Source organism: Megalopta genalis, chromosome 1 (genome assembly GCF_051020955.1).
Source record: "Megalopta genalis isolate 19385.01 chromosome 1, iyMegGena1_principal, whole genome shotgun sequence".
Lineage (NCBI taxonomy): Eukaryota > Metazoa > Arthropoda > Insecta > Hymenoptera > Halictidae > Megalopta > Megalopta genalis.
The window spans coordinates 22,408,767-22,431,860 of record NC_135013.1 but is presented as its reverse complement, the minus strand read 5'-3'; the positions used below and the strand labels follow the sequence as shown (position 1 = coordinate 22,431,860).

General features: G+C 39.8%; 1 protein-coding gene across 1 annotated transcript in view; it reads right to left on the bottom strand.

Moving 5' to 3' along the window:
* Nucleotides 1–23,094, bottom strand: part of LOC117221499 (discoidin domain-containing receptor 2) — a 331,317-nt gene that overhangs the window by 57,388 nt on the left and 250,835 nt on the right. Inside the window, exon 8 of the mRNA XM_033472520.2 lies at nucleotides 17,156–17,363. Coding sequence (XP_033328411.1) covers nucleotides 17,156–17,363 — 208 coding nt within the window. The remainder of the gene's footprint in view (nucleotides 1–17,155; nucleotides 17,364–23,094) is intronic.

Here is a 23,094-nt window from a genome sequence, read left to right as displayed (position 1 = left end):
AAATCGTTTATATCGTACTTTTTAATACCTTCAGAATATGTGAAAAGTAACAATTATTATCAACAATTTTAAAAATAAAAAAGATTGTTCAGTTCAAATTCAGCGTACAAAGTTTCATTTCAAGGTTATATAAGAATAATTGACCTAGTTGGACATCATTTTACATTCTTCGCATCCTGTTTATTTAAGCAATTGATTTTACTTCAGCAATTTGACTGGTGAAAGTATGCCTCGAAATCGTTTATATCGTATTTTTTAATATCTTCAGAATATGTGAAAAGTAATAATTATTATCAACAATTTTAAAAATTAAAAAAATTGTGCAGTTCAAATTCAGCGTATAAAGTTTCATAAAACGATATAAGATTGCATACAGAATTACATAAATTCTGGCCATTAACAAGGAAAATAAATGTCATAATTACGAGAGCGTTACGATTTCTACGTAGATGTCAGAAACTTTTATGCAGCTTAACACGAAACTTGCCGAGCCCTAACAGCGACTAACAAGGGTTGTTATAAAACGATGAAAAGATTATTTGTTTAGCCCTTCTCCCAGTTTTATTATAACGTACTGCTTGGATTCAGAAATTCGTTCAATTATACTCCACGAACGAGTCTGAAAAAAAATATGAAACTGGTCAGTTTAAACGGATCGGTAGGATTAGCGTTAATAAGGTGCAATTCAAGCTTACGGTGCTTAAAACTATTGTGATTTACGTGGACACGAGGATAGCGAAAGACCGTCAACGCGATTAGCCGCGGCTTGGTCGCTAATTTGACGCAATTTAGGTGCGAGTTCTGAGGTCCTGCGGACGTCGCAAAGGAGGGATTAAGATAATTGAACAACGAGCCCCCCGTTTTTCCCATTTTCTCGGGATCCGAAGCGGTTGAATTTCCAAGCGTGTTTCTCGCGATTTAAATGGGGGGAAAGTCTCTCGCGCATATGCCGTGCTAAACAACGTGTTAAACAATGTGCCCGGGTCCCGTGCTACAATTAAATTCTTGTCACGGCGACGCGCCTGCAAAGGACTTGGAGTGTCATAATCGGAATTGAGTTTCCAATTAAATTCTTTATCTGTCGGGTTCGTTACACTGGCGCGTGCTTGTGTGCCGAATCGCGACTGCTTTGTGTGCCGCGATTGATCGAACAATTTTTTCTTCCCCCGTTCCGCTGAAACATTCTGTGCCGCGCACAACATGCACAATTGTAAATAAGTGGATTTGGGTCCGCACACTGCGGAGTATTTAAAAGGTCATCGCCGGATTTCTGGCACGGAAGAAGTGCGTTGCATTTTAATCGAGATCAATCCTTTGATCTTTTTTTTAATCAGCTGCTGAAGATCGGCGAAGTTTCATCTCCGAATATTTTTAGCAAAAAAAGTGTCGAGTTTCCAGTGTAATTGGATTGTGCAGTATATATTCTGTGTGTGTTTTTTAACGATTACAGAAACCAGCGGTTCTTAACAGTTCTTAACGAACAGTTCTTTATGCGAGAATTTGTTAATTTAAAATCAGCACGTTCGCGAACTTATCACTGATGTTGCACGCGCGAAGTTTAATCGAATACCTGTTATTTCGCTGAATTCGTTCACTAATTATTTTATGGTTTTTATCCGTGTTTACCTTCATTGTTTCGTGCTGTATGGTTACTTTATACGTAACCCCTTTGAATCTGGACATAAAGCATGCTTGTTTTTGTCCTGCGCTTACAATGAATTGTTTAACCTTCAGAATAATCGATCTCGCGCATAAAATCTACTATAATGACCCGCCATTGTTTCTCTCCGTTTTGTAACGCCAATCAACGTCAGCGAGTATCACATAAATAGATGACACCAATGGGTTTATCGCATCCGTACTGCATTGTCGGTTCATACTTTTTGAGTCAATCTATTTGCTTAACGAAAAGGTTAAGAACTGTGTATCCTATCTTCGGTAAAATTCTCAGCAGGCGTAAATCTGTATTATCTGTAGGAACACTGTTCAATTAGTATGATCAATAAAGTTTTGAAATTTTCGTAACGCCTTCAAGCTATTTCGAAATTGAATAATACAATAAATAATATTCGTTGAATAGTTGTCACTGGACCATATACAGCGAATGCCAACGACCTCGAGTTAATTAACTCGATTAATATTTCATTTTATGCGCCAACCCAGTTATTTAATTACCTCATTATCTAAAAGGTTGGTCAAATATTTCTAATATCAATTGTGCCGCTGCAATATTAACCTTTTGGCTACGAAAGGTGTATATATTACACGCCCTCTACGAGTTTATCAATATGTACGAAATGCATAATGCTTCGCTATTGTACTAATTTATTATTATGTTCGAACATTGTGTTTATCAAATGAAACTTGTTATTTATTATCAATATTGAATATCTTTCTTTATAATTACAGTCGAACCTGTTTTTGTGTAGTAGATAGGGACCGTAGAAAAAACCGCACAAAATAAATATTTAGAAACAAATACTAATAATGTAACAAATAATTTTTCACAACATGCTAAAGAAAATATTTTTTATACGGTGGAGAGGGACCGCATAAAAAAAGGATCACTCAGAAAATATGTCAAAGCTTTATGAAATAGCGAGAGAATATTTTCCAAACAAAATAAATAATTAAATTACACATGGAAACATTTAAAAAAATTTTAATTTCTCATTTGAAACATAGAGAAATTTTCAAAATGTACATAATTCAGTACTACTCGTCATAATCCAAAACGCGTAAATTCTTGCGATGAACTGGTTTGCTATCGCTTTCGCCACTTGAAGATAAATAAATAAATAATAATAATAAATTCCTTGCCAAGAGTCGTAGATCCTTCATCATCTGCTAGTCTATTTAACATTGCAATTTTAGTTTCTAATGCAATTGTCTTTCTTTTCACTTTTTTCACAGTACTTATGTCTAAAAATAAAATAAAAATGATAAAAAACTATATCTAAATAGAAAAAGTAATTAATTTATCTTCAATCTCACTATAAAATTAATACTATCTCAATGGTCAGAAGATATGAATGTGCGCACTTCGAAGATCGGTAATTAACTAATGTTATTAGATGGTGCAATATGTATTGAAATTGTCCGATGCGATTAGGTATGTAAACGGCTGATGCAATATGTACATTCACACTGATAGAAAACGACTTAACCTCGCGGCGAACTTATATATGGCGAACAGAATCTCGATACATATTCATATACCGCATTAAAAAGAAAATCGCATAAAACAAATACCACAAAAGAAATCGCATATAAAGATCGTATAAAAAAGACCGGACAAAAGCAGGTTCGACCGTATCTTCGTAATGATACGCGACTGCCGGTCACAGCGACTGATTTGTCTATTTCGCTTCGTTTGTATCGATGATTCCATTCGAGAGTACTCCGTATTCAGAGGGTTAAATAATAGAGATAATTGCTATTCTCGTAAAATCCAATTTGCTATTTTTGAACAGGTGCGGGAAAAGAAACCGGAACGTTAACAATCCACGACCGCGCTAGAAAGCTGAAAAATTTTCATAAAATTAAAATATTTCATTCGATTAAACCAAAATTATGAAGCAAACTTATATGGCGTCGATCACTTCTTCAGCATTCGTACCTCTTGCAAATCTTAATAAAATGAAGCAATCATTTTTCATTTTTCATTAATCGTCCATTCGATCGTCAACCGACTGAATTTCAAACGGGTAGATCTCCCCGTTCGGTTGGCTAAGCGTTAAAATAGAATCCGCCATACATTCTCGTAGCTCGGCTAAATATTTTCGAAAGTGGTGCGACCTCCCGCGATACCGACGCTCCCGTTTAATTATAGCAGGCTCGGTTTGCAGCGCGATTACTTCGTCATACAAAACAATAACAGAGTCGGTCTAGCATCGCACGGCATCCACTCGCTGGTACAGTGGTAGCCAGATTTACGATCGGATCAGGATGCCGCGCGATTGCGACAAGGGCGGGCCATAACTTACGTAGGTGGATCTTCCGCGTATAAATCATCGCGCGGCGCGGAGACGCAACGGGGCTGCCTTTCTTCGGCGCCGGGAATGAAAAATAAAATCGATGGAAGAACGAAAGTGGAAAGGAGTTTGGTAAGAAGCGTCGGTCTATCGTCGCGTGGTTTCCTCGCAAGCTTTTGCCCGCCTCTTCGTGCTCTTTTTTCCGCTTTCTGCACCCTCTTTGCGCGTTCCCTCGCGACTTGTACTCGCGACGAAAAGCGAAGATGATGCACGCGTTGCGGGTCCGTGCAGCTGTTGCTGCTAATGCGCCCCTTGATCTCGCGAGCACACGGGCCGCGAGAGGGTGGAGGAGCTGAGAAATTTTCGAATGCTTCGATTTGTCGACGGAGACGGAAATGGAGTTGCGGAACTACGCTCCAACCGCGACCTCGTTTTCAATCGAGCTTAATCGAACGTCCGCCATTGTGAGCCGACCACCGTGGGATTGTCTAGCGAATGGATGCTTCCGGTGCTTCGAGCACGTCAGACGTCGCCGCCAAGCGTTGCCTTATAACGCGTTCCATCACGTTTTATTTTTATTTACTGGCCGACATCGCCGCCATTGTCAGATAAACGTTCGTCGTGGACTTGTCGAACGGAGCGCCTCTGACTCGAAACAGGCCTTTTGTGACCCGACGTTGGAAGATCTTGATGATTGATCGTCGTCAGTGTTCATTGGTTAATAATAGTGTCAGGTTTTCCCATATTTTCCCATATTTTTCGAAGGTGAAACTGTTGAAAGTTGTCCTGCGAGGGACATAATATTTTCAATTATGGTATTACATCGTTGTACGATGAGCTGCGTCGCATCTGGCGAGAGAGTGCGACGACTGTCTACTGTCTGCGTTGCCTTTTTTTTTCTTGAGGCTCCTACGGCCAAAAATTTTGTTCTTTGGTTAGTTGCCTGCGGACGAGCGAGGTGTGTAGTTGTGCTATCAGTTAGCTTTATGTGTGTTTCCTTTTTTTTCTTTTTCAATAAAAATTAACTCTGTTACGATATTTACGTTGCCTGTAAAAATTCAACAGAAACAATGTCGCATCCTTTCAACACGTAAGGCGCTCACGTATATTATCTCCGAAATTTCTGACAATGTCGAAGTCGTTTACTCGATATAACCGAGATTATAAAGTTGAAATTTACCATAGGAAATAGTAGTTTCATTATTTTGTATTCTAAACATTCTAGCAACATTCTGTTTGCACACCCAATGTCATAATCACTGATGCAATAATCATCGTTTTGATTAACCTAATCCTATCTGTTGAGTTACGAAATGGTCTGAATTAGAGCTTTTGACTACTGGATATCGAATGTTATTTAAATTCTTCTATGGTTAATTGATATATATGGCAAATTGATAACATTATTGATAAATCGATAAATTGAGAATAAATATGGTTAATCGATAACCAACTAAATTATCCAAACAATTACAATTATTCGAATGTTATTTAAATTCTTCTATGGTTAATTGATATATATATATATATATATGGCAAATTGATAACATTATTGATAGATTGATAAATTGAGAATAAATATGGTTAATTGATAACCAACTAAATTATCCAAACAATCACCGCACGAGAAATGGAGCCCGATTGAAAATAATAAAATAATCAGAAGCAGTAATTGCGGGAACTTGTCGAAAGTCCATTTACGCCCGGACAGTTTGAAACAGAATAAAATGATCGATCAATAGTAATTGCACGGGCTCCCGTGAAGTCCATTTATGTACCGACAATTTGATAAGGGACAAAATGATCAATCAAAAATACTCTAATTGCACGAACTTCTAACAAAGTCGTCTGATTAAAAAGCTCGTTCCCGGACGTTAACCGTTCGAACTAGTACGTCGCGCTAAAACAGGAGAACCCGCGGGACAAAAGGATCCTTTTCAGTCTTTTGATCGGGCTAATAAAGGATTAGTTATCGATTAGTTGGAATTTTCCGTCGGAAATAAATGATCTGTGCGGCGAACCAGCGGACCCTCGTTAATCAAGTTTCATCCTTTCACATCCTCCCCGAGAGGAAAGGGCCTGTCGAAACTGTTTTTCACGCAGGTGAACGAATCGCAGCCGTGACGAAACGGATTCGAAAGGATTCGCAGATTAATGCCGCGGCTGAAAGGAGACGGCCTTTGTGAGCGGTCGAAACAGGAGCTTTCGCAGCGGGCTGTTGCTAATGACGCGTCAGTCGGACTACTTTATTTCAACAACTTCGCCGCGCCACCCCTTTTCACCGTCGTCGCAGCAACCCTTTCCTCGAGAATCCCTGCACCGTATCGACCCCCTCCAGACAGATAATTTCATACGGATCTCATTCGTGCGCTCTGCGTGAAATTCATGCTCGTTGATCCGGTCCGCATTTATTTATTCCGAAAGGCAGCCGAGAGAGAGAGAGAGAGAGAGAGAGAGAGAGACCCCGGTACGAGGGGATCACGAGAGTAACAGGAAATGACAGACCCGAGAAGAACCGATTCGACCCGACCAGACGACGTACCCTGTGTGCTGAAAGAGCTTCTTGTTGCTCATCTTCCGGATGATGCACCAAAGAGAGCAGATCTTTTAGAATACATTTATTCCGCCACGAGTGTTACAATTTTGATGTGCCACGAGTGTCGCCGTGCTATTTCCACGTTTACGTGATTTATAGATTTCCTCGCTATGCCGATGTAAAAGTTCGTCGGAGTCAGTCAAGCATCTTATGCGACACGCGCCGCAGCTCTTCTGATTCGAATTCCCGGAAGACAACACAAAATTGTTCGTCTGGGTGAAAAAAGTTTGTCCCCGAAAAAACCGCGGAACTACAAGATACGTGACCAATTTACGTCGAATCGCGGCATGTGGTCTCCGAATTGCCTTCGAATAGTGGCATGTAACCAACGAATTGCCTTCAAATGTTGACATGTGGCTTCTGATTGTATTCGAATCGTGGCATGTGGCTTCCGAATTGCCTTTGAATCATGACAAAAAATTAGAAATAAAAAGGTTAAGTCATCGTGTTTATTCTAGCATTACTATGTATTCTTTTATTACTTTTCTTGCCGATCGGCCCGAGTTCCTATAAAAACGGCCGCGAGGCTCGAAGAATCGCGTCTTAATATTCTCAGATTAGCCGGTTTTAATTCCGACCACCAAACATTTCTGGAAGAAATTATTGTAATTAGTAGCGGACTCAGTGTCGTCTTTATTGCGAACATTTCTGCTTACAGCAGCTTAAACTAGATAAGTCTGACTTTGTGTTCCATTTTGGTTTAGTTCATTTATACAATTGGATTGTCAATTTTTAATGCTTGCGCAGTTATTTGGTCTTTCTGCGCGATATCATTGAATTTTGTTTAAAATATACAATTAGTTCTTGACACGCATTTCATTTCATACTACAGGACGTGACTTATTTTTCTTTCGGGAAAAATACTGACATTGACGATCTTCGTGATCAAAAGTGTCTATTAAATAGAATCGAAAATTATACTTGATTGATGTATTTATGTTAACGTACACCTCTTTTCATCGAATGTACACTTTTTTCATTAAACTAGATGCTCTATCTTTGTGTTACATTTTGGTTCAGTTCATTCACACAATTGAATTTTGTTTAGAAGATACAACATAGATAGACAATTTAGACATACAAAATAGAATCTCCCTCTCTTTCCCTCTCTCTCTCTCTCTCTCTCTCTCTCTCTCTCTCTCTCTCTCTCCCACTCATTAGGCTCAGCAGCTCTCCGACTATTTGACGACTATAGCCACGTGTTTAACAAGTATAGCAGATGCTCACCCAAGGCTTTTTACTAATAAACGAAGTCTAGAGGTAGCTAACGTTAACACCACGAATACGACCAATCCATGACTGACGCGCGCAAAGACCAACCCCTCAGCTCTGAAGAAGAAAAATCGAAGAGAATCGGGTTGTTAGCGATGGAGATTATTCCCGAGGAAAGGCGTCGAAGTTCCAACAATAACCGAAGACGAGCACTTCGCCGGCGAAGTCTCTGCGGAAATGTAGCAATCGCGCCTCGCAGCCCTTCAAGCGGCCCCGTCGACGGCGAAAGGGATTCGTTAAAAAGTTTAGCGACAGTTCTATCCCGTTTATTTCCTCGCAATCTCTTTGAAGACAATCGTTCGATCTGTCGGCAAGCACGTCTGGCCCCCCTCCGGGCCGGAAAGCCGGGGAGAAAAAATAATGGATGCGCTCGGGCCGATTCTTTCAGCTGGTATCCGGTGCTCGCTACGGTCCTGCGGGGATTTCGCTGTTCCTTCTTGTACTCGTCCCGGAACGACGTAATTGGTCAGGGAAATACGAGAAGCTGGGCGCGGATCGCCTTGTCAGGTGCGTACCCCCCGCCGCCCTCGCCGCTCCGGTTACCTAGCCGCCGTAAAAATGATTCAGCGCCAGGGATCGGCCGACTCATTCTTCGCTTTGAATATTCAATATGTGAGCCGCGTTTATTTTGAAAGTGGCATAAGTCACTTTGTTTTTAAGTCGATATATTAAATGTAAACCCTTAAATTTTAAGGGTTTGCATTTTAACCTTTTAGGCACGACGCGCCACTATAGGCGCGAATATCATCTTTCAGAACGCGGATATCATTTCTCTGGACGACGCGCCACTATGGTGGCTTGCTCTGGTAGCTCACTCGCTCATCGTTTGAACCAAATAATCGTCTTCATATGCATTGTTTCACACTTCTTTTGTCTTCGCATCGATTTACAACAGTCCACAGGGTGTCCCAAAAATGTCTCGCAATCCGGAAATGGCGGGTTCCTCGGATCATTTGAAGCAACTTCTTCCTTTACAAAAATGTTCTCCGAGGCACCGTTAACGAGTTATTAACGAAAAACAGTGACCAATAAGAATCGAGTACGACTGACGCGAGGCGGCCCAGCCAACCAGTGCGCGAAGCCTAGTTCCGCTCATTGGCTCGATCGCCTCGCGCCAGCTGAGCTCGTCTCTCATTTGTCGCGGTTTTTCGTTAATAACTCGTTAACGGTGCCTCGGAGAAAATTTTTGTAAAGGAAAAAGTTGCTTTAAATGGCCCGAGGAACCCGCCACTTTCGGATTGCGAGACATTTTTGGGACATCCGGTATATACAGTATCAGACTCTGTTCAGTGCACATCAGACTCTGCCGTGCAAAGAAATAGCCTCGCGCAGAATTCAGCCGTACCTAAAAGGTTAACACGTTTAAAAATATGGATGCTAACTTTCGAGAAGATTTACTTGTATTTGTTATCTCAGGATACTGATATTTTTCTCAGTATAAATAATTTCGTATAAAGATTAAAAAATCGCCACTTTTCGTTACGGTAAAGTGACTTATGCCACTTTCAAAATAAACGGCTCATATCGAGTCGCTCTGCCGATGCATCGCGAACATTTACTTCGGCTTGAAACCCCCGCGCGGTTTCGGTGGCTTCGGCTGCGAAGAACCACTTTCAAGATTCCGAGCCGGATGCTCAGTTTATTAATCGACAACGAGCCCTGACCACGAAAAATTTCACCGAAACTTATCTCGTTAATAATCCCATTACCGGGCAGTTGCCTCGCGAGATTAACTCGCATGGCTCGCATGAAAAACCTCGCGAACAGGGGGTGGAATTAATCGCGACTTTCCCCGGTTCGTTATCTGCCGACGGAGAACTTTATTAGCCACTGGATAAATTATACAACGTTATCTGCTTTTGGAAATATTGTGCGAATGCGGACGATGTTTACGTTTATCTCGGCACGCTTTTAACGTGCGCGTTCGGATACGGGGGATGAAAGATCGGTTTAATTGTTTTGAGCTGCGGTAGCGAAATTTAGAGGTGTTAGCTGTGTTTCCGGATATCGCTGCTTCCAAAGAAAAGAGTGTTCGGTGAGAATTTCGGTTTCATCATTTTTTGGATATTGAACCGTGCTCTGCTTTTCAATAATGCAGGTATCCCGCTTTATAACACGGTAGATAAGTTCCTAGAAAATGCCGTGTTGTGTGAAACCGTGTTATATGAGTGCTAGAGTCAGTACAAAAAGTGGGGTTGCGTTCCGAAAATGTATTAAAAACAAACAATGTATGTATAATACAAAATGAAAAAAAAGACAAAAAATATTATTTTCATTTAATGCAACCTTAATTTAATAAATAAACAACGTTTTCTCGGTTAAACGATATCACCATCGCTTTCTGAACTTTCTTCTTTATTCAGATTTGTTGCATCTTTTATCCTGCAATTTTGATTTGTTTTCTGGTTTCCTTACAAGGTCATTGTAGAGTTCATGGTATTAAGATAGACAATTTTGAATTTTCGGTTTCTTTCAGCGGAAGGGTATATATCTATATACCCTTCATTATAATAATTATAGTTTCTATAATATATACTATAATATATATTATACATATAACACACACACACACACACACACACACACACACGTATAATAGTCCATTATTCCTCCCCGTCATTATTTTAAGGTAATTTAGTTTTTAAATATGTTAAACTAAAATCATGTTATGCACTGCTGTAGGAGTACAGTGTCGTACAAAGGTTTTCAAAATTTTGTTATCACGTTAGAGCGAAACCGTGTTATAGGATGCCGTGCTGTAGGAGGGCTATCTGTATGTCATAAAATAATAAAATGTTTCATGTAGAATTGTAGTTATTTTTTTAGACTATATATTTATGTGTAACAAACATAAAAAATAGTAAAAAAAAACGTGAAAATCCACAGTTTGTTCGTAGATATAAATTCGATGATTGATTTCGTGAATTTCGATGTTTTGTGTATTTCGATGTGTATTCCTTATCTCAATATTTATCGTTGCTTAACACAAGTTGTTTTCCAACTACCGTTTAAATATACAAATTATATGTTGTTCTGAAACGATCTGAATTTTGTTACAAAATTCCTGAAAGCGGATTGCACGAAGCGCAGGAAAATGTGTTACTGCAGAATTTTCCGTGTTTCCGTGCCGCTTTGAACGTAACTCCTCTTAAAAGAAAGTAATTTTCTGGTGAATATCTTTGAACAGTCGCCTCGGAATCCTGGATTTTATATAAACAAACAGCGTCAGCACAGAAGAATATTCTGAAAACGTTGCAGCAATCCGCCGGCCTGAAAAGGCACAACCATCCGGTGTTTGCGCGTCCATGCATACGTATTTCACGGCAATTAATTAAACCGTCTAAATATGCGTTCGAATAATATGCACGCGACTTGCCGCGGATCCAAACGATATCGAAACGGAGCATCCGGTAAAGTCGGTGGCCGACGCGACGCATCGATTCGGCGATCATACGTTTCGCCTCCGTCAACGTTCCGCCGTGCCGTTTTCCAGCTGGTATTTGCTCGACGGGGAAATTGTCTGGGGTACATTTCCATGTACATCCTTTGAGATGAAAAAACAGCGGATGGCGGAGCGCAGACTGGAAAAGTTTCATGCCCACTTTATGAGCCCGTTGTTAGGTCGGCAAATCTCGCTGACAAAGGACCCTTTGTGCAAGGGATGCCTTGCATAATGCTAAGATGTTTCCTTGAAAACCGCATCGCACCGCGCCCCGTTCGATTCGTAATTCCGTTCGTTTATTTAGAGCCGAGTAAAATAGGAAGGAAAACGAAGAAGAAGAAGACGAAGAAGAAGAAGAAGGTCAGAGTCACGACGTTTGATGCATCGCGGCCCTTTTACGCGCGACTCTATTGCAGTTTGCGGGGAGGCCAGTTGTTCGCTCGATCGCTTCTTTTTCTCTCCGGTGCATCGGTTCTTCCGCTCGAGGTACGTCTTTGATGCCTATTTAAAGGCATTCCCGGGTTAAATGATAAAGCTCGAAAGTTGAGTTTCGTGACATGGTTTTTACGTGGAGGGCAAACTTCCCTGTTCAATTGTTTGGCGACTCGAGCGCCGTTGCGTTTAATTCCTCGGTACCGACCAACAAAGAATCTTTCTTCACAGAGCCCTGTGCTCGCTTAGCTGGAAACGAAGAGTTCCAGCGCGTTTCGTTCTTGTTGTTCGGCCTTTTCGCTCGGCAAAGGTCGTTCGGCTCTCGTCTTTTTTTTCTTTCTTTCCCCGCCCTATTCTCTCGTCGGATTTGTACGTCATCTTCGAATTAATTGGATTTCCTTTACGTAGCTGCGTCGAACCGGAACCGCTCGTCGATTTAATCGCTCGGAGCAACGAACTAATTCGTCGAAAAAACAAAGCACCGAGTTTGCCTCGCTTGAACTGAGTGCAGCGATTGTACAGTCACGATATGTGCTTAACTAATATACTCCGATGAACTGATAAAATTGGTTTTCCTTTCTGTGGCAATGTCCTATAAATAGTAACTGCAATTCTCTCATATTTTATGACTAACAAATGCGTGCAATTTGTTAAATTACGTCCAGTGTAAGAACGATGTTAGGATAAAGTGGTATTTGGCGAATGGCAATTAAAAATGTGTAACGTTAGAATCTTTATTCTGAACTAATTCTATCCTAACTAATATACTCCGACAAACTGATAAAATTAGTTTTCTTTCCTGTGTCACTGTCCTATAAATAGTAACTGCAATTCTCTCATATTTTATGACCAACAAATGCGTGCAATTTGTTAAACTACGTTCAGTGTAAGAACGATGTTAGGACAAAGTGGTATTTGGCGAATGGCAATTAAAAATGTGTAAGGTTAGAATCTTTATCCTGAATTAAAGTGGTGTTGAAGATCTTCATGGTAATTGCTGACCATTTACATTAAGCACAAACAAATCATTCTGAACATGTGAAGTTATTCGTTAGTATATAGTAGCTGATTTACATGTAATGTCAAAAAATTGTTTTCCTTTCATCTACTCCTTATCTCTATACGATCGTGAAGCATGTCAGAGCAGACCAAATAACACGATGTTATTTAACAAACTGTTAAAGTATTTTCCTTTTACTCCAACTCATCACAATCAAGTATAATTTTCAATTATATTTAATAGACACTTTTGACCACGAAGATCGTCAATGTCAGTATTTTTCCCGAAAGAAAAATAAGTCACGTCCTGTAGTATGAAATGAAATGCGTGTCAAGAACTAATTGTATATTTTAAACAAAATTCAATGATACCGCGCAGAAAGACCAAATAACTGCGCAAGCATTAAAAATTGACAATCCAATTGTATAAATCAACTAAACCAAAATGGAACACAAAGTCAGACTTATCTAGTTTAAGCTGCTGTAAGCAGAAATGTTCGCAATAAAGACAACACTGAGTCCGCTACTAATTACAATAATTTCTTCCAGAAATGTTTGGTGGTCGGAATTAAAACCGGCTAATCTGAGAATATTAAGACGCGATTCTTCGAGCCTCGCGGCCGTTTTTATAGGAACTCGGGCCGATCGGCAAGAAAAGTAATAAAAGAATACATAGTAATGCTAGAATAAACACGATGACTTAATCTTTTTATTTCTAATTTTTTGTCATGATTCAAAGGCAATTCGGAAGCCACATGCCACGATTCGAATACAATCGGAAGCCACATGTCAACATTTGAAGGCAATTCGGAGGTTACATGCCACTATTCGAAGGCAATTCGGAGACCACATGCCGCGATTCGACGCAAATTGGTCACGTTTCTTGTAGTTCCGCGGTCTTTTCGGGGACAAACTTTTTTCACCCGGACAGACAATTTTGTATTGTTTTCCGGGAATTCGAATCAAAAGAGCCGCGGCGCGTGTTGCATAAGACGCTTGACTAACTCCGACGAATATTTCTAATTTTTTGTCATGATTCAAAGGCAATTCGGAAGCCACATGTCACGATTCGAATACAATTCGGAGGGCACATGTCAATATTTGAAGGCAATTCAGAGGTTACATGCCACGATTCAACGTGGTATAGTAATTTCTTCCTAATTCCTCGCGGAATTTTCTCGTTGTTGACAATCGATAACTATAAAAACCGAAAGGCTCAAATAATCAGAATTGTCCATTTTTATGAGCAACCTCAGCGTCAATTAGATAGAATTTACTGTACTTATTCACTTGGTAATATCATTGTCAGAAAAATTGTAATGAACTTGGGCCCCTTCATTATTGATATATGCAACGACAATTGATTCTAATTTTTTATTTATTTACTTTCATGTCAATAATAACGCAATAAACATTATCGATTTGTGAGACCCATAATAGCGACTGCTTAAGAAGTTCCCATAGACGTAGTCGTTAATGGCGCATAATGAGGGAACGTCGGGGTCTAATAAAATTTGTGCAGCATTGTAAAACAAGGTTGACAGCACCGAAGTATTTTATGGAGGATTTCTGAATGCCGGCAGGGTTGAACAGTACTTCTGATTCCGATCGATTAGTTTCGGGAGAGTGCGCAAATATTTCGCCGGAGCGCGGATCAACCGGTTCGTATTAAAATCAAAGAGCTCCTTCCGTTTCCATGGATCCGGATGGCTCCTGGTATCGTTCCTATTATAAATCCTCTTTATTCGGGAGCGGGGCGCAGGCAGGAGATCTTCCGTAAATACGGGTAAACTCGACATAAGGAAACGATTTCCATTTGAATCGGACGGAACTTATATTCAGCGAGGAGGATCGAGGACAATCCTCGGAACGGCGATGTGCTCCGCGATTTTATATATCACCATTGATAAAGCGCTTTCTCCCCTGTCTAACGTTCACGATGTTATTTCCCCTTCCACCGGCGACGGGATCCGGACAAGTTGAATTGCATTGAAACAGAGCATTACCTCGTATCGGGGGACACTCTCTAGTCGCGTGGAAAGGAAACATGAAGCGTTCGTGGAAAAAAAAAGAGAACCGGGAAACCGGGTGAAAATAGTCTGGACTCGATCCGAGCGACCGAAAGCGGATCCTTTGTTTTGCCCGTGTTGCGTGCGACTTAATCGAAAACGTCCGACTGACAGATATATAATAAGCCGTTGTCAATTACCGTGTATCAATTTATAGGAGCGGGATTTTCGGGTTTATTTTTCAGTGATTGACAGTCGGTAGCCGAGCTGTCGGAATCGCGCGGAGGGGCGAGCGGGGAGGCCGCAGTTGAAAAGAGGGTGCAGTTGGAATCAGTCGGACCGGTCACGTCAAATCGTGTACGAAAGGCGAGGAATTGCAAAAAGACACGCGCCCGTCCCGAAACGATTTTGCGTCACATGCAGACATTTTTCGTTCTAAGCTTGGCTCGATGCGTCAGGCCAATTTGTTACCTGGCCCCCTTAGTTCGCGATACGCGATGGTTTTTGTATACCACCGATCAAAAGTACAGCGCACTGTGCAACTATATCGTCGATTTCACTGATAGATGGAATTTACGTATTCGCTAGATACAGCTAGTATAAAAATACTGATCTGGCTAATTTACCACATTGGTTACGGTTTATTAATTATTTACTGGAGATTATCGACTGGAACGTGTCGAATGAAATCAGATATTACATGGATTGCTGAATTATAACTGCAAAATTATACTCAATGTCAGCAGTAAAATTATGAATAAAGTCCTCATCAAAATATATTGTATACAGTAAATCTAATTTTTAATCTATATTTATAAGAATCTCATCGATCTTCATCCACATTTTAGTTTTTCGTGAGTGATAATACAAAGAGGGAAAAGAATAAAAAGAGTAAAAATAAGAAAAAAACGTCGTATAAACATAGACTCAAAAATGCTCTATTAAAAAGATTGTAACAGAAATACGAAATAACAACAAACTGATTTTCGTTCCATGTAGAAGTCTGTCTTTATTTTTCTAAGCTATGTTTATTAACTCGAACAATTTTTTGTAGATATGTAGATAAATATTCTCAATTAGTCCGTTATTATTTCGTATTTTTCTTCAATTTTTTAATAAAGCATTTTTGAACCTACGTTTATATGATATTTTTTTCTTATTTTCGTTGGTAGAATATAATGATACTGTTTGATCAAAAAAAGTTCGGATACCCTGTATATAACCTGTATATAATTTATTAATATCAATCAATATTTCTTTCTTCTCGTTCATAGCTATATAGCTTCATAATGGCACGCTACCCAAAATTTAGTAAATGTGTTTCTATCCCGATAATACAGAAAAATTTTCCCTAATTGACGCTCATATTGCGCACAATTGGACAATTTGGGAAGAGGAGATGTGATTATTCGAGCCTTAGTTTTTATAGTCGCCGATTGTCAACAATTATAAAAACGAGCCGCAAGGCTCGACTAATCGTATCTCCTCTTCCCAAATCGTTCATTTTTGTGCATAATCTGAACGTCAGTTAGGGAGAATTTGTACTTTGTACCGTATTTAACACTATGCCGTCCGGTGACACCACGCTGGTGCCATGCAAAAACTATCCGAGCCGTTTATTTTGAAAGTGGCATAAGTCACTTTTTCAAAAAAATCGAGTTAATGGTAACACTAATTACAATTGAAGGGTATCTTTTCATTTAAAAAAAAGAAAAAGTGATTTATGTCACTTTCAAAATAAACGGCTCATCTGTTGTATGCCGATGGTACCACTTTGGTGGCATTTTCAAAAACTGAAGTAACATTTGAACTATATTTCTTGGCTGTTAGAAGGCAGCAAACTGACCATAGCATTGTGCTTATTTAACTAAGAATTAAGTACGAAAATTCTTGGATGACATATCTTAATTATATTAATATTATTATGTTAATATTATATTATATTAATTTGTTTAAAATCTAAAATTTCCAAGCTATTATGTCGGCGTCAAATAAAAAAGAAACATATCTAAGATCTGCGGACGGCATAGTGTTAAGGTAAGAACTCAAGATAGACATTCACAATTCAAATTCCAAAAAGTACGAAACTCCCGAGCTAAAATCTGAAAGTAGTGCCGCGTTGTTATGAATCCAGAACTATGATCTGCGGACGGCATAGTGTTAATATACACTTGACCACTCCAGTGTCGATTTTCGTTCGTTTCACGCGTCCCGAATGCAACTAACGCGAAACTTTTGACCGGGAGTGTATGTACGTTTTATCGTTCTCTGCTTCAGACTGCCGTGTTGGAACGGTTCGACAAAGATTGTGCAGTATATCATGCAAGAATTACACGTTCCGCGTATCCAGCCTTTCTTTGGGAAAGAATCCAATATATTCTTGTCGACCGGCTCGTAGCTTGAATAAAAACGATCGGTCCCGCTTACTCACCGGAGTCAAAGGTCACCTCGCTGATCATGATCCACCTGTCCGAGAAGTGGAGTCTCAACTTGACGTATTTACCGACTCGATGATGGAGCTTGATGGTAATGTTCCGTGATGTCTCGAATATCTTATCCTCCATGTAAGTGTACGTGATCGGCTCTCCCGTGTAGTATTTTCCACCGATGCTGAATAGTATGTCGACTTGCGAAAATACCTGTAACACATGATTGAATGTTGTTTCAGTTAACCTTACACCTGGCAACATTAGTGTCTAACGCTAACGCGTTCTCCGCTGAATTTCTGAGATACTACCGCGGCGTTCTCGTGTACGCAGAAACTGTGCTGTTCGTAGACAAATGGCAGCAAATTTCCAATTATGAACCTAAAAGATTCGCCGGAGATGTACAAGCAATTATATGTATTATTCGTAAATGAAGATGTGGGAGTAACAAAAGGATCAATGACCGTACAAATTTAATTCCGCCGAATTTAAATTGAATTTGATTAGAAAAATGGCAGCAAATTTGCAATTATGAACCTAAAAGATTCGCCGGAGATGTACAAGCAATTATATGTATCATTCGTAAATGAAAATGTGGGAGTAACAAAAGGATCAATGACCGTACAAATTTAATTCTGCCGAATTTAAATTGAATTTGATTAGAAAAATGGCAGCAAATTTGCAATTATGAACCTAAAAGATTCGCCGGAGATGTACAAGCAATTATATGTATTATTCGTAAATGAAAATGTGGGAGTAACAAATGGGTCAATGACCGTACAAATTTAATTCAGCCGAATTTAAATTGAATCTGATTAGAAAAATGGCAGCAAATTTGCAATTATGAACCTAAAAGATTCGCCGGAGATGTACAAGCAATTATATGTATCATTCGTAAATGAAAATGTGGGAGTAACAAAAGGGTCAATGACCGTACAAATTTAATTCAGCCGAATTTAAATTGAATCTGATTAGACAAATGGCAGCAAATTTGCAATTATGAACCTAAAAGATTTGCCGGAGATGTACAAGCAATTATATGTATTATTCGTAAATGAAAATGTGGGAGTAACAAATGGGTCAATGACCGTACAAATTTAATTCAGCCGAATTTAAATTGAATCTGATTAGAAAAATGGCAGCAAATTTGCAATTATGAACCTAAAAGATTCGCCGGAGATGTACAAGCAATTATATGTATCATTCGTAAATGAAAATGTGGGAGTAACAAAAGGGTCAATGACCGTACAAATTTAATTCAGCCGAATTTAAATTGAATCTGATTAGACAAATGGCAGCAAATTTGCAATTATGAACCTAAAAGATTTGCCGGAGATGTACAAGCAATTATATGTATTATTCGTAAATGAAAATGTGGGAGTAACAAATGGGTCAATGACCGTACAAATTTAATTCAGCCGAATTTAAATTGAATTTGATTAGAAAAATGGCAGCAAATTTGCAATTATGAACCTAAAAAATTCGCCGGAGATGTACAAGCAATTATATGTATCATTCGTAAATGAAAATGTGGGAGTAACAAATGGGTCAATGACCGTACAAATTTAATTCTGCCGAATTTAAATTGAATTTGATTACTAGACTGCGGGTATACGTGCAAAATAGAACTCGTCTGCGTTAATTGTACAAAATCAGAGTTAAAGAAAAACATATCCTTCCATCTAGTAGCTCTATTAAAGCGAAAGTAGTGCGTGACTTCAAAATTTCTCCGTTCTTGCCTCGAACGCATAAAATTCGCGATCGAATGATTACCGATTAATGATTAATTGCCGAGCATTAAGAAACACACAGCGAGAAAGATGAACAGTATTCCTGAATTTCGTTCGAATGAAACGTTACTGTTGATATATAAATAGCGCTGGAAAACTGATAAAAGAATCATAGCGTGATAAATGAACGTTACGGATGGCTTGGCGTGGAGGTGGGAGAAAACAGAGTTAAATTCTACTCGCGATAGCTTCTAAGATCAAGAATTTGCATATTATGATAAAAAGGAGGGAAATAAATATCCATTCTTATTATACTTGTGGCAAGCCGGAGAGATTGATCGCGGTAGCCTTAAAACACATTGGAAAACCTAAATAAGCTTGCCCCGTGGATGAAATAAAACAGACATAGACGAAGTATGACGTTGATGGATAGAGCCGATTTGAAAGCCAGCCTCGTCGAAGAAGATTCCGGGAATAATGTAAAATCGGTTGGAGTGTAAGAGAGAATAGGAGTCGCGTGATTGCTCTCAGGACCTTATAAAAGTTTCACGCGTTCCCCGAAGCTTGGTATGGCGCGCTTGATCAGATCATAGATCACAGACATTGTCCAGGCTTTATTTAGATCAGGGGTGTCAAACTCAAAAGCTAACTTGAGCCATAATAATAAATAAACAATGCTTAACTTTAAGTGGGCGGCAAAAAAAATCAATGTTCATAGAAACAAATATTTTTATTTTGACTATAAAGTTAAATTACTGTTTACGTCCTGATACTTGACATCAAAATCGTTTACGTTCGTACTTGTCGGTCGGTCACGGTTTCCGTATTTCACGACACCGATCCCCAATTTTCTCTGCAGTTATAAATGCGGCAAATCGAGGTGTCACAGAAATAATTCTGGGCCACGTTCGAATCAACGGCGAACCTTGTTAAACTCCAGAGACATCGATGCACGAACGTCAGATATATAAGTCACAGATAACATAAATGACATCTGTCTAGAAGTTAATAATGCAGATAATATTGGAAACCAAAATTGCCAATATCAGGCTAATGACGCACGGTACAGGCTGCATACTGTTTACGCAACATTTATACTGCAGCGTAAATGATTTGGTGGATCTAAAAAGAGATAGAGGCGGGGTATCGTTGATTCGGTGAAACATGCGTCTATTTTATCAGGTGCGCTCAAACGCATAGAAATTTTGTAGTATTTAGAATATATAGAAACGCATATATGTATATAGAATTTGCTCAAACTATATAGAATTTGCTTTAGGTGAGAAATAATTCAGTGAGAAATATTGGGTTGGCAACTAAGTTATTGCTGATTTCAGTTATAGATGTCTCTCGCTCCCATTTTTATGATATCCGTAAATGTTATATTATAAAATTATTATTATTATTATTATGTTATTTTTTTTCGTTTATTTTTTTTCGTTTCGTCTCATCAAAACAATTATCATTGCTTAATGCGTTTCTGTCACCGACTCTTATAAGAATGATTTCGTTGACCAATATACACATTTGCAGAACAGATACAGTATTATAGAACAATTAAACGATCCCGGATAACATTGTGCACCATAAGGCACTTAACATCAACGTCATGTTCCCTTTACAATTTTATTCTTCTTCTGGAAGGACCACGTCAAATTAAATAAGAAATTAAAGCAACTGGAGAGAAATTATTTGTCCGAAGCTAGAGAATTTTATCACCGAATTTTCACTCGAGGATCACAGAAGAATATACGAGGACTCTATTGAGTTGGCAACTAAGTAATTGCCGATTTCAGTTATAGATGTCTCTCACTCCCATTTTTATGATATCCGTAAATGTTATATTATAACTCCCTAATTCGCTCTTAGATCGCGCACAAAAATGAATAATTTGGGAAGAAGAGATACGAATGTTCGAACCTTGCGACTCGTTTTTACAGTGACCGATTGTCAGCAACTATAAAAACGAGATGCGAGGCGCGAATAATCGCATCTCCTCTTCCCAAATTGTCCATTTTTCTGTGCAATTTCAGCGCGAATTAGGGAGAAATTATTGTATTGGGTTGGCAACTAAGTAATTGCCGATTTCAGTTATAGACGTCTCTCACTCCCATTTTTATGATATCCGTAAATGTTACATTGTAAAATTATTATTATTATTATGTTATTTTTTATTATCCGTGAATGTTAGCAACTGGACAAAGTTGTCAGAGTGATGGCAAAAGGTCATCGAACAAAATGGAAAATACATTACAGATTAAACTTCGTTCCAAGTAAAAACAAATTTTTTATTTCATTGAACAAATCGGCAATTACTTAGTTGCCAACCCAATAATTAAAATAAATATTTGATCATACAACAAATAAAATGAAAAATTATTTCAAATAGATTGCATAATCCTCGAGCGTATTTCGAAATTTATATATATATATTTTTGTGTCTTACGACACGCACAGATGTTTGAAATTTGCACAGATTCCGGTTTATACAGAACACAGTTTGTTGATTGTTAATCGATCCAAATACACTGCATATTTACTCGAGAACCAGTAGCCACGACTTTTAATATCCCCTAAAATGATCTAACATTCAAGGATCCCCAGTCCCACAGCTTTGATCCATTAAATTTAAACAACCTTGACACGACATTCGCGAGTTTGAACAAGTTCTCCAGAATCTAGACTTGCTAATAAAATTACCGATGTAACGATTCAATCGAATATGGTCTCGACTAAGTTTCAAGTACCCAGGTATTCGAACAGGTATCCGTCGGTGTCCCTATCGCTTTAAGTAGTTCCAGTCTAGATTCTTGGAGTTCGAACCGGTATAACGATGGCACGACGTTTCTATTGGAATCTAAGAGATCTATGCGCGTCGTTAGTGCTAGACCCCGGGAAATCAATACATACCGCGAGTACCAGGATGCCTATTCGGTGTCCATTAAGTGGAGATTAATTACATCGGATCCGATGATTCACAGATCAAACGACTGTGTACAACACGGTAATCGCTTGAAACGATTCAAACGATCCAGGAACCAGCTACGTCGAACCCAAAAATAAGCTCGATCCGAGACAATCCGAATCGACGCGCACACCCCCAATTCCGACAAACAATGCGAGATCTTCTTCGCACAGATCCGATGGCCGGCTATCAAATTATCCGGCAAAAGAAAACTTCCCCTCGGTGAGCGAGGCACTGGCCGAGAGTCGATAACGTCATTGCGACAACCGCGGAGCAACATCTGGAGCGGATCTGGCGGCGCCGAGTCGGCCTTCAAAAGATTTCGTTATCGTAACTCGCGTCATGTAAATCCAATTACGAAAGATTCGTCCCGAGCCCGCCGGGACTCGGAAACGATATCCCGGTGACGGTCGAGGCGTTTATCCGATGATATGGGTATTGATGTCCCGGTGCATTTGTCAGTGTGTGGGTGGTGGGTCGTCATAAAACTCGTTTGCTTCTCCCTCGTTTCTCGGCGTGTCGATAGCGACAGTCCGCCGCCCGGCAGGGCATATTCAATCGAAGCTCGGGGACAGGTGTACGGCGAAGGTGTGCGTTCGCACACAGAGACACGCGCGCGCGCTCAGAGCGCGTAGAAAACCGTGCGCGAGTGCCCACCAGGAATCAGACACGCGGAACGGAACCGTTCTGCTTATCCGATATAATATGCCTGATGAAGCGCAATAACTGATCTGGAAGTAAATCCCCCTTTTTTCTTCCCCGGCACGGCTCAACGGAGAGAAATGGAGAGTTTCGGGGCGGAGCCGTGCTCTGCGAGAGCGAGACGTTTTTATTTTCTCCCTCCGAGCATAGTTTCACCGCAACGTCGCCGTGGCAGTCCCAGTGCAAATAGATCCTTGCCCCTCAAAGAGCAACGTTACTTCGTTCCATCGGGCAACGACGCAACAAGCCCCGTCGCGCGTGTGTGCAAACGTTTTAAAAGGTTTCGCGTTTTTCGCGTCGCCGCTCCGTTTTCATGCGACGCATCAGCGCACCCGTTCTTTCGTGCCGATTACCTTCGCGCCGGTTTACCCTTTCAATCGCGACCCGGTATACAGAAACGAGGCAATTAGCAGCGTCGACGTGTGTCGCTTTAAGTGCGACGCCTTTAGTCGCACCTATCTCCGCAGCCTCGTTTAAAAACTCACGATTCGCGTGATTCGATTCGATCCAATTGGAAATGGGTTTAAAATTAAAACTGCCCGGATAC